This window comes from Harpia harpyja, chromosome 17 (genome assembly GCF_026419915.1).
Source record: "Harpia harpyja isolate bHarHar1 chromosome 17, bHarHar1 primary haplotype, whole genome shotgun sequence".
In the NCBI taxonomy this organism is placed as follows: domain Eukaryota; kingdom Metazoa; phylum Chordata; class Aves; order Accipitriformes; family Accipitridae; genus Harpia; species Harpia harpyja.
Genome location: NC_068956.1, coordinates 8442548 through 8454724, shown reverse-complemented (window position 1 = coordinate 8454724; position 12177 = coordinate 8442548). Strand labels below are relative to the sequence as shown.

The 12177-nt window shown below is 45.6% G+C and overlaps 1 protein-coding gene across 1 annotated transcript in view; it reads right to left on the bottom strand.

Moving 5' to 3' along the window:
• TMEM135 (transmembrane protein 135) overlaps window positions 1-5138 on the bottom strand; it is a 180473-nt gene extending 175335 nt beyond the window's left edge. The window contains exon 1 of the mRNA XM_052812750.1: window positions 4925-5138. Within this exon, the coding sequence (XP_052668710.1) occupies window positions 4925-5065 (141 nt within the window). The 5' untranslated portion in view covers window positions 5066-5138. The remainder of the gene's footprint in view (window positions 1-4924) is intronic.
• Between the last annotated feature and the right edge of the window lie 7039 nt (window positions 5139-12177).

The window sequence follows — 12177 nt, the reverse complement described above, 5'->3', positions numbered from 1 at the left end:
AAAGCGATGCGACACTCACACTTCATTCTGTTCCACCCTGATCTTTGGCTGCTGATTCTGTCTTCCATCCAACAGTTTTCAAAATAATTCATTAGTGCAATAATTAGGTTTGTTCTTGTTATTACCTCTAGTCCATCAGTGATTTACCTGTGAAGAGACCTGCCAGCTGCCATGTACATGACTACCTGGCCCATGCTGTACTGGTACCAACGTCCCTCCCACGTTAGACAGGAAGCAAAAACACCTTATACTTGCACAACTGCTGACAGCATTTGTGTCTTTAACAATATTATATACAATGCTGCCCTAGAGAGCTTACAAAATAAATAATACAAGTTAAGAGAAAGAATACAGATACTCAGGGCTCAGAGGGCCTAGGAAGACAACAGCACTGGAACCATAAGTAGGGAAAAAAAACTTTTGACACAGAAAGAGAAAGAAGAAATTGGCACCTAAGAACCTGAAGGCTATTACAAGCACAGGAGGAAGCAGATATGGCACAAGTATGAAAAATATTACAAACTAGACCAAAATGAGTATGAAAAGGGTATGAGCAGAAATTAAGTGAATGAAATCAATAAAATACAGCAAGGCCCAAGGATCATTTAAAAATGTACTGGAATAGCAGACTCGGGTTACACCTGTTCTGCTAAACAATTGTCTGAACCATCCCCCAGCCCAGAGGACACCTCAAACAGACCCGCTGGCATCCAGGGTGCTTTAGGCCTGGTGCTCATCTCCTCTAGGCCAGCAGATCTGTCTTGGAGAGGGACGTCTGTGTCAGAGCCAGGAGTAAGCTAACAGTCAGCGTGAACCACGAAGGGGCCAGTGCTCAAGCTGTTGCCTGGCTGTGTCATTTAGCAGCAGAGGCACGCCAGGTGAAGGAAGGGCAGCAGATGTAGGGTGGGAAGGGGCAGGTGCTGGGGAGGAAGGGCAGGAGAGATGTTGGTGGGGAGGGGAAGGGTGGGACAGACCCTAGGCTGGAGAGGCAGGGAGGGACCCTGGCTTAAATTAGTGAAGAAATCAGACGATCAGACTAGGAGAAAGAAAAGGTGAAAGACACAAATGAATCTTGTCATCCCACAGGCAAAAATTTAGAAGAATTAGCTTAACTGCAAAGTAGCACACAGATGATTTTTACCTTATTCAGCTTAAGAGGAAATGTTACCACCGGATCTGATTACCTCAATATACTACAAAGACTTCATACTAATGACTAAGCGTATTCAACTACTGCAAAACATGCACCATCATCAAACAAGTGCCTAAAACCTACAAACCCTCAGGAAACAGAGGACTTTGCCCTACTGCATGTGATGAATGGCAGATTTCCCATGTGAAATCAACAGAAATCCCCAGAAACAGAAGCCAAGACAATTCAAATCCAATGTTCCAGGCTCTCATTTCCCTTTCCCTAGCTTTATGCAATTTCCCTGTGAAATCATTCTCTTCTCCCCACCTCTGTGACTTCTAGAAGTCTGAATTCTTCAACTTTGAAAATACAAGATTCCACCTTCACATTTTCTTTAGCCTTGAGTAATCTAAAACAGAAGTATAGATAGAACAAAGTACAACAAACTCTGATGAAGGACTTTTTCAGTAAAGCTTTCTTAATGTATCAAAGCTGGCAGTTTTTAAAAAGTATAATTCTAAGGTTTATGGGAGATTATTTGGGGTTTCTTTTGGGGGTATAGGTGTTAAACAATTTTTAACTTTTTGTTTGTTTTTGTAAAAGTGGGTCTCAGAACACTTACGCACTGGGACACGTGGTTTGTGAAATACAAGCAGTATTAATTATGAAATAGGCGTTCCTGTGAGCCACTTCGTATAGGAAGGGACAATTCAATTTCAATATAAAACCTACTTTTGCTAAAGCAATCAATTTGTACTAAAGCAAAAATAAAGACAGTGAAAGTATGATATCCAAAGACTGTATATTTGACAAGTACAAAAAAATAAATACTGAAGCACAGTTATTAAAAAAACCCCAACAGTACAGCACTACTTAAAAGCAAAGACTCTTTACAGCCATTTACCGAAAACCATACTAGCACCACCTAATTTAGCTCCATCAGTCTCCCATTGACTGAAGAGCAGCAAAGCATTTAAGAGATGTGGGGTGTAGCTGTTATGAGTTTGAACTCCGGGTTCTAACTGTCCCTAGCCACGCTCTCTCCCAGAACAACCTCTAGCAATTTATTCTCATCTATTCATTCTCATTCATTTCCACACAAGCTTTTGTGAAAGGAAACTCTTTCATCTGCTTTCCTTAGTTATTAGCTTGTAGCAACAGGAGGAACAAACAAGCAGAAGCCATTTTACAGGCTTGACAGAAAAATGAAGTGCAATTTTTTGTTGCCAAGCTGTACAAAGGACTGGGACTAAGTAGTACCAGAACGATTCTGAACATACACTGATATAACTATAGAGATAAAATAACGTAAGTTCATCCCCTTATGTGAATCTTAGAACACAGAAAAGGACTGAACGTTTGTGCTGTCCAACTGTGATATTCATTTACCAATACAAGGTTTTCAAGCACAGCTTTAAGTCAAGCAAAGAATGATGTTAGTGATGACTCTCTTGATTCAGGAGTGTTCTTTCCCTGCCAACCTACTTAATGTGCAAGGCTTCTGCTTCCTCTTCTGCAGTCCCCACTGCACCCTTTCACTCTTTACCTTATGCTGGCTCTGGTGCTCGTCAAACCCTGCTTAGTAAATCAGTTCAATTCATTAATGCAGCTGAAAATTACCCTGGCTAAAAGTAGGGTAGTAACCTCTTCTGGGTTAGTGGATGAATCAAATCTGCTCAAGGAGAGAGAAGGTCCAAGACTACACAAAGAAAGGAGCACAGTTATGTGTCTGGGAGCAAAGGAAGGCAAGTGCTTCCTCCCTCTTTAGGTAGCAGCAAGATTTTAGAGCAGCTCAGCTTTAGATTACTCTGATAAGTCAAGTTAAACACTGTCAACAAAAACCTAAGAAAAATTAAAAATGTAAAGACAACAGTGCAAAAACTGATGCAGATGTTTTGCAGTACAGCACAACATTGGTTGAGAAGGTTTCCACCCCACCTTGGATTTGTGACAAGATGTAACCGTTTATGGGGCCACAATGTAAAACAGATCAGGAAAACATTTTGGATTTTTAGGTTTGTTTTTTCTTTTCAAAGAAATAAAAAGGGGGAGCTTTCCCCCTAACCCATGACAGCACAACTGAGTGAACCGTAACATAACTATGAGCAGGAGTCTCTCTAGCAGGCTTGGCTGGAGAACTTTGATTTAATTACAGAGCTGTTTAAGCTACTTTATCTTTAGCCAGACCTGACAGACCACCACTATACCTCTCATGGCTCATTTCAGGCCCATTCTCTGCCGGTACAAGTATTCATGCTCCCACACAGCAAACTGGATCAGAAAACAGATACAAAGAAAAAACTGCTGGGGAAGAGGGCAGAGGAGGAGAGGGAATGTTCTTCTCACTATTAGTTTCCTGATCCAGCTCACTGTATGCTCACACAAACAGCTGCTGCTTCTGTTTGTGTCAGTTCAGAGTGAAAATGTTCACTGTCAGACATGACAGCTCCTTAGGTCCACTCTGCTACCAGTTATTAACTTTTTTTTAACGTGTAATTGGATGTCATCACAATTTTCACTCAAGGAACACTTCAATGGAAGCTTAAACAAATTATGTCAGGACTGCTGCAGTCCCACTTCTTCCCTTCTCTTTATTACATAGCTCAATAATTTTGTTGTACCAGCACTGGTACAGAGTACAGACTCAATGACTTGTTTTTCCTTCTTTAAGACTTAGCTTGGGGCCAGCTCAGTAGTCAGCTCACTACTCAGTCCTTGAAGCACCACTACAAGAGAAACACAGAGGTCAGGACAGAATGAAGTGCTCACCTGCAGCAATTCCAGCTCATATCAGCTTTCAGGATACGTTTACAGAGATGGATGCAAATGGATCCCAACTCCTCTACCTACACCCTAATTTGCTGGAAGCAAGCCAGCTGCTGAGGTGATATAACCAAGTCTAACAGCACACTCAAACTAAGATACCTCACCTGTAGGATACTTTCTCAATACTTAAAGACTCCTTTAGCCTTAAAGTATCTTTTTAGCCTTGCTTCATCATACAGTGGAACCTCCTTGATCCTAAGGCACTGATTACCAAGGTGTCACCAACTGCAATACACATATGCTCTTGCTGCTGCCAAAGATACAATACTAGCCTCCCAGGCAAATATTAAGTCTTTTCATTCAGCTGTCATAGGTACTGGAGAATGATGAAAATACAAAGTTGAGGTTGTGCCCGTGCCCATGCCCTCCCACCCCACCAGCTTCACCCCCTCTCACAGCATGTTATGCCACCAGACCCCACCACCCTCTATGCCCTTCTTCTCCCCTCCTAGGCCCAGATTCAACACACTCCCCCTCTCCTGCCCCCACCCCCAAGCATCAGGCTCTCCCCCTCAGACAACCCTTATGCCCTCCAGCCCTCAAAGCACGCTGCCCCCACCACCATCTCTCTCCTCCCCGGCACCTGACTCCCCCCAAAACAACCTTTTTGCTCTTCTGCCCCCTCACCCCAGGGTCAGGCTGCCCCTTGACATCTCTCCTGCCCTTCCTCTCCCAACACACCCCTCTCCCCCTACCCCAGACCAGCCTCCCTCCCTTGATACGCCTCATGCCCTTACCTGATACACCCCGGACCAAGCTCCCCCCGCTCCGATATCCCTCGTGCCCTCCCCAAACACCCCTCATGCCCTCACCCCAGGCCAGCCCCCCCCCCCCCCATCCCTTGTAACCCTTCCCTTCCAGGCCAGGCTCCCCCCGCCCCGACACCCCTCATGGCCTTCCACCCAAAAAACAAGACCAGGCTCCCCCCCCTCACACCCCTCATGCCCTTGCCCCCCCCGCACCCACCAGGTAGAGGGTGCCGTAGATGCGGAGGGACTCGGCCAGTGCCCCCTGCGTGACGTGCAGGACGGCCCAGGAGCACCGCGGGTGCCAGGTGTGCCCGATCTCGTAGCAGCTGTGGGGGATGGACTTGCTCAGCGCCGCCATCTTTGCCGCGCGCGGGGAAGTGGGGGGGGGGGGGGCGCGCGCGGCCGCCGCGTCACCGCCGATGCAGGAGAAAGGTCGCGCGGGGCGCTGGTCGGCGGCGGGGTTACTCGCGGGCAGCCGCTCTTTCCCCCTCCCCGCCCCCGGCCCGGCCCACCTCCGCGCGGCTCGCGTGAGGCCCGCAGCCAATCCGCGGCCGCCGGGGGGGCGGGGAGCGGCGGGGGGGGGGGGGGGGGCGGGGTGGCGCGAGGCCGGTGGCGGTGTGCGCGCGGCCGGCCGGCCGTGGCCGTGCGTGTGTGGAAGTCGTCGAGGGAGCGAGAGCGACGGCGGCGTGAGGAGAAAGAAGCCCGAGGGCGGCCGATCCTCTCCGGTTTGGGGAGGGGATGGAGTTTTTACAAAGCCGTGGAGGTGGTGACTGACGGCGCGGTTGGAGTTCAGCTGCAAAACTGGCACCTGCCTCCAGCTTGAAAGTTTGATTATTTTGGGACTAAATGGGCTGGGTGTGCCAGGACCTGGGGATTTTACTTAGGTCTTTGTTAAGCAACAGTTTGCAGACACTCGGTCCTGGTGGAGCAAGTACGCTCTGTACCTTCTGTGCAGTGGTGAAGTCAGGAGGGGTTATTTCAAAACCTAGGTGGGAGGCAGATCCCCACACAAATAGGAAGATCAGCAAAGTAACCTGCGGTCAAATGCGGACTTGGAACAGATCCACAGCAAGAACATGCCTCCCCCTTACAGCCTGCCTCCAAACCCTCCTCCTGCAGAGCCTGCAGAGTTCCCCTCGTCAATCAGACTTGAGACCAGGCTGTACCACTCCCAACAAGATAGAGCAAAGTTGCCATTAATTTCGCAAAAGCCTCTACCGTTCCTTCCAAGAAGCCTGCTATGGGTGCAAGAGCATACTTTCATTTCAAATTTAGCAGCCCATAGATGGGTAAGTTGGATGGCTCACAGAACTTGGAGCCGCTGAGAGGCTATTTGCAGACTCCCAGCAAATCTGCTCTAGGAGATTTTTGGCCTAAATAGTTCAATTATGCTATTTCAGTCAAGCGTGCTTGACCGACCAACTCTCTGTTAGGTAGAACTCTGCCCATGGCAGTCCGTATTTAGAATCCAGTAGAAGACCCTAGAGATAACTTTAAATTCAGCTTTAGTGCTGAGGTACCGCTGCCCTGCAGCTGCGGTTGCGTGGCTGAGTAAGGGAGTGAATATTGCCGTGTGCTGACCCTCGTAGGGAAGCAGCGTTGGCAAGATTATCTGCTGCAACGTTGTCTGGACTTTGGCTTGGACCCAGTGCCTTGCTTGCTGTTTTTGCATTACACTGTTAAAGAACTGCTTGTGGGCAGAAAAGGCAATTATTGCCTAAGATATGGATTCTGTCTCTCTTGCTTGCGTGTTTTGGCTTTGCTGCTACTCCGGGCTTAAGGCTTGCTTGCTGCCTTCTATTTGTGGGCAGGGAACTATGGCACATACAATATTAGTAATTGCACAAGCTAATAATTTCACTTCTGAGACAGGGTTTTGCAAACAGTCCTAATTTTGTAGGCCTTGTCCTGCTCAAGTTGAGTAAAATTGGTAAAGAAGGACCCAACAGGATACCCTGTTCATTTGTGCCGCAACCCTGATCTGACTGAAGAGCTGCCTGCTCAGAACTGGAGGCTTTTGCATCTCTCCTGTGGGGTCAGCCGAGGAAGCCTGAGCCAACAGGCTTTATTAGCCGAGGCTAATATAGAAGGTGGCACAGCCCTGACCTTGCTCCAGGCCCTTTTCCATGGGGTTGCAATACTCTGTTCTGGGAAGAAGCCCAAGGGCTAAAGTAGCATGGGAAAACCGCCGATAGCCCAGTTGGCATCGGGTGCCAGCCCAGGCTATTCTGTCCTGAGAGAAACTTACACTTGATTGGAACTGGGACAAAATAGTCTTGGAAAAGGAAGGAGTTACATGAATTAAAAAAGCATTGACAGCCTTTACTTTTGCCCCTGTAAGTACCTGGGGCTTTCGGGAGCTCTCCTTGTCGCATGAACAAGGCTGCGTACTGGGAATAGCAGGCCGTCTCTATAACGTTACTTAAACGAACGTCAGTGATGAAACCCGTGGCATAAAGCCAGGTGACGTGGCACACGCTGTTCAGGACTTGCCTTGTAATATCCAGGTGCCTTGGAGAGAGTTACTCAGAGTAGTCCCAAAAACAAAGCCAGGGAGTGAGCTAATCGCTAAGCAGCGTGAATGGTGGGGGAGTTGAGAGTGCTCAGCTTACTCCCTGGTCCTCATTAATGTGGCAGTATCAGATATACCAATGTGTTTGAATAAAAATTTAGGCTGCCAAAAATGTCAGATACGCTTGTGAGCCTCGTTAGACTACGACAGCTATGATATTCAGGTGCCTTGTGCCACAGAAGGGAGCGATGTGGCAGGATCTTACTGCATTTAGACTCTCAGCTCCAGTTGCCCACACACCTGTTTGCAGCTGGGTTAACAAAACACAGCTTTCAGCACAAGTCCAGGGCCAGACTCAGTCTTTAGCAACAGACCTTAACTGGTGGACAGCGCTGCAGTCCTCCAGTTTGCTTATGCTGATGATAACTGATTATATTAGGGAATCAGATGGCTTGGGTGGCAATTACTGAATGAAGAACAGTAGCGCCTGCCTTTCCAGGTTTCAGTGGGTCTCACAGCCTGAGAACACTCTCTGCTAATATCTTCAGTGTCTGACAAATCTGGTGTCTGCAAGTAAATTACATATCTCAGCCCATGAGAGTGGCTGGAGGTGTGAAGGTTACCGGCTGCCTTCGCAGCAAGCAGGTATCAGTGTTACAAGGTGGTCTAGCTGGGAATCCAAGGCACAACATTTAACTAATTGGAACAAAATCAGACAGGAAAAAAAAGAAACCTGAGGAAAGAAGCCAAATGGGGAACTTCACATTGCAGGAGGGTTTGCCTTCCAAATGCATTGGGATCTGGGAAATCTTCCTTCTAAACTTTTTTAAATATCAGAACAATCTGGAAATGTTTTAACTTGGAAGAAATTGAATGCTTTGCCCTCTTTTCAAGCTGCTTTCCAACTTGTGTGCTTTTTTTTTTTGCCATGTATTTGTTTTCTCCCTTGGGACAGGTGATCCAACTTTTCCCTGCTACTCGTGCAGTTCTTGGAGCCTGAACTTCGCTTCTGGAAGTAGCTTCTCTTGTCCGATAAGAACTGCTCTTTCCAGCAGAAGGGGTTTTTTTGCACTCACTTATTTTCCTTCTTTTCCCATTCTTCCACTCTCATTGTTTTTCTCCTTCGGTTTGTTCTCAACATCTGTGCGATTGCCTCATGCCTCCATCATAAAGTTTATGAAATCCAGACTGAAAAATACTCTGCTGCTAAAAAGTTAGGGATTAAATTCATCCTTCTGTTCAGGTCAGTGGAGGTAATGTGTACACACAGACATCTGCTTCCTTCAGTAAACTGCACAGGACCTTGGAGATGTTGCTATGCTGTCTCTTCTCCAGGCAGCTGTCAGAATATGGAAATTTGTAAAAAACAGCAAATTTCAGAAGAGAGGTGAAGGCCTTTGAGAAAGGAGGTCTGGAGTTTCATGCCATCAGTGATGTATCTAAGGTTAGTCAGCTCCACCAATCTCCCTTTCTTTTCAAAATCCAGGACAAACAGTAAGTCCAGTATATAATTAGTTTTGTAGAAATAAACCACAAACTTGTAACGTATCCCTAATGCTTGCAATGGCTGTATTGAATGAGAATGAATGGCTGTTAATTGAGCTGGTTTTACTTTCCTCCAAGGAAAGAAGGACCCTTTAAGAACTACCTTCACCCTTGTCTCCGAAACTACTTGCACTTCAAACTTAACCCATTTTGCATTATTTGAAGAGAGATTCTCTTTTGGCTTACAGTCATGAATGTGACTTGTTCATTTTTTAGCAGGGAATAATCTCAAAATACCCTTGTGTTTGCTGATATTTCAAGGTAAAGGAATTAACTGGAAGTTCTCCCATTTTCCAGATGTAATCTTTTCCAAAACAAATATGGGATGGGCTGTGGGATAATACCCTGTGAACATTTTAATACACACAATAATATCCTCCAGTTTATACAAATCTGGATTCTTTCCAAACATAAACGTTGCAGTCTTTCTTGCAGAGGTACCAAGGATTACAGCAAGAGAGCAAAATCATAGTGTTCACCATGCTGATTCTGCAGGCCAAACCAGGAGATGACATACTGAGCCATATTCATGCTACTGGCGTCAGTAGAACTGAACTTCAACTGTATTATTTAGCCTATGGTGCTGCTGTTCCTGGAGACAGTGATTTCTTGTTTCTAAATCAGGTGACAGAATTGGTTGTTAAAGGCTAAATTGAGCCACTGGGTTCACTAGAAAAGGAGTAAGAGGCAGTGCATGGGGACACCATCCCAAGAGCAGCCCAGAACAGCAACTGTGAACCTGCTGCTTCTCTGCTGCTTTCCTGCTTTCCAGGAAACTGCTTTCCATAGTTCTGGAAAGAATGCAAAATCACATCTTGCATCATCCAGGTACCTCAGCCTACTCCCATGCTTGAAACTCCCTCGCCCAGATAATAAAGGCTAGTTCCCTACTTCAATTTGACTGAAACCTCTACAACCCACCTTTACACCACCCAGATGGAATAAAATCTTTTCTGGTGGAAAAACTGTGTGCTATCAAAAGGTATGTCTGCCCATGCTCTGCAGTCACAGTGCTGTCTCTGGAACTCGTGTCCTTCCTCTGCCATCCTCCCTTCTCGATGTTTATCAAATTCAGCAGTCGGGAAAGACCTGTCCCACATAACTTCCATGTCCTTCATTTCTGCATACCAGGTGGGGGCAGCAGCCTTCAAACGTGCAGGTGATGTTCACCCTTCCATGAGTGTGAGTGGGAAGGATGAGAGCAGGCTGGGCTTGCACGCAGCTGCGCACACGGGGCTCTAAGGCAGCATCAGCTGGGTCTCCACTCCTAAAGAGGTCCAAGAAGTGAAGCAGAGCTCTGGACCTCTATTGTCTATGCCACCTGATTGCTAATTCACTGTCTGCCTCTTTTTTGGGCCTTTAAAATGACATCTGAGATAAATATGCTATAGAGAGGTCTGGCCCTAAGTAGGGTAGACACAAACTAGTCATTACCATTTGCCCGCAGGAGCAGCAGTTGGTGGTTCGCTGTTCTTCAGCAGCATTGATCTTTCAGGAAACAGGCGAGAAAAAGGAGGCAGGAATGAATGATGAAATCCTCAAGTAAAAAATTTTTGTTTGCCTCTCCTCTCCACCCATTTCCATCTTATTTGAGGTCATTACTGCAACATTATTTATGCTTCAAACACAAGCATTTTTTCAAAGCCAAAGCAAAGAATAGCTTCGTGAACATAAGAAAAGACTCAGAAGGAGCCATTTTTTTCTCTGTTTGAAGTTCCTAGCGTACTTAAAGTTTCTGTAATAAAACTGTCAGTCCATCAAGTTGGGCTGCTAAGGCCACGGATAGAAATGTAGTTATTCTAAGCAACCGAGCACCCAACAACTCCTTTGAAAAGTAATGATAGTTTCTAGGAAGTCAGCACTTTTGAAAAGGCTTTCAATTTAAGCCTGACTTTTTCCAGAGGAATAATGAACAGTAAATTTCAGCAACTTAATTTTCAAATGCTCGTGTCGAAATAGCCTCAGGACTCCGATCGCTCCTGCTGCCAGCTCGTGGACGTCACAGCTGTAGAATTCAACAGCCAAAGTAGCAGCTGCTGAATCACTGTGTTTTGCAGGTTTGTGTTTTCAAGCAGGCTGGCAGTGATTTTAGGTTACCCTGCAATGCTGGGTTGATAAACCACATCATCCTTCAGCAGGACTTTGGGCATCCAAAGCTGTGAGCAGGGTGAATGGCTTGGAGGAGGCTCTTTGAGGCAAGCTGCTTGCTCCCTTTGCCTTTATTTTCAGCAAGGTGTCTTGCTGCAAGCTTTATTTGCTTTATTTGCTGAAAGGTGTCTTCAAAGCACTTCATATTGCAAATGAAAGAAGCAACGCACCCGTGATTACTATTAGCTTTTGAAATACTGGGTTTAGGCGGGCAGAGGTGGCTTTAGGCATCCACCTTTGGACCTCCTGTCAAAATTCAGGGCAGTATAAAATCCAGTTGTGGATTTGATGGGACAGCAAAGATATTGATAGCAAGAACAGACTCTGCTTTTGGTTTCTCTCTGCTGGACCAAGCTTTGAATGTACGTGAAAAAGAATCAAGGAAAGAAGTTGAAGCAAACTAGTTAAAACTCTCAGAAGAACCGTTTTTAAACATAGAAGCATTCAGAGAACAAAACCTCCTTCTCAGCACCCCTGACTCATTCCTAGGGGCCGTTTCTTACATTTCTGCTAAATCAGTTGAGAAAGTCACTAAAGCATAGCAACATTGCAGTGTCCCTAGGAAAAAAAAAGCACCAAAGAGCCTTGAGAAAACTCTGAATAGCGCAGAAAGCAAGAACAAATGTTTTATATATGTGGTATTGTTAAAACTCCCAAGTGGCATAAATATAATAAACAATAGTGAAGAATGGGATATTTCTGTTTGTTTCCCCACACTTGAGATGACCTAACCTACCTCAGGCATGGTTCCACTTTGGGACTTGTGAGTTACTTGATCGGTCCAAACTTGTGAAAATAAACACTATTATTCTACTGTTCTACATTGTGCATTCTTTTGTTCTCTGTAAATAGACTGAGAACTAGCAAATGAAAGTAAATTATAATAAAATACAAATCAAATAAAAACTGCAGATAAACCAAAACCAACACATGGGGGAAAAAAATGTAATAAACACAAAAATAATGAAATGGTATACTCATCACTGAACACAGCTCTGTGTGCTCCAGATGACTTTGTCAGCATTTTATGGTTGAGTTCTGATCTCATTTACAGACGTCTCCTGCAGAGACTTCCCTCATACTAACTCTGGTGTGGCCAAGAGAAAAATCTAACATTTTAAGGTCAGTATTTTCAGAGAACCCTGCGGGAGTTAGATGCTCAGATCTCATTGGATTGCAGTGCAGGTTGAACACCCAACTTTGTGTCTCTAAAAAAATCCCCTCCTTAAAGTATTAGGTTATTTCTTTGGCCCTCCCAATATTGT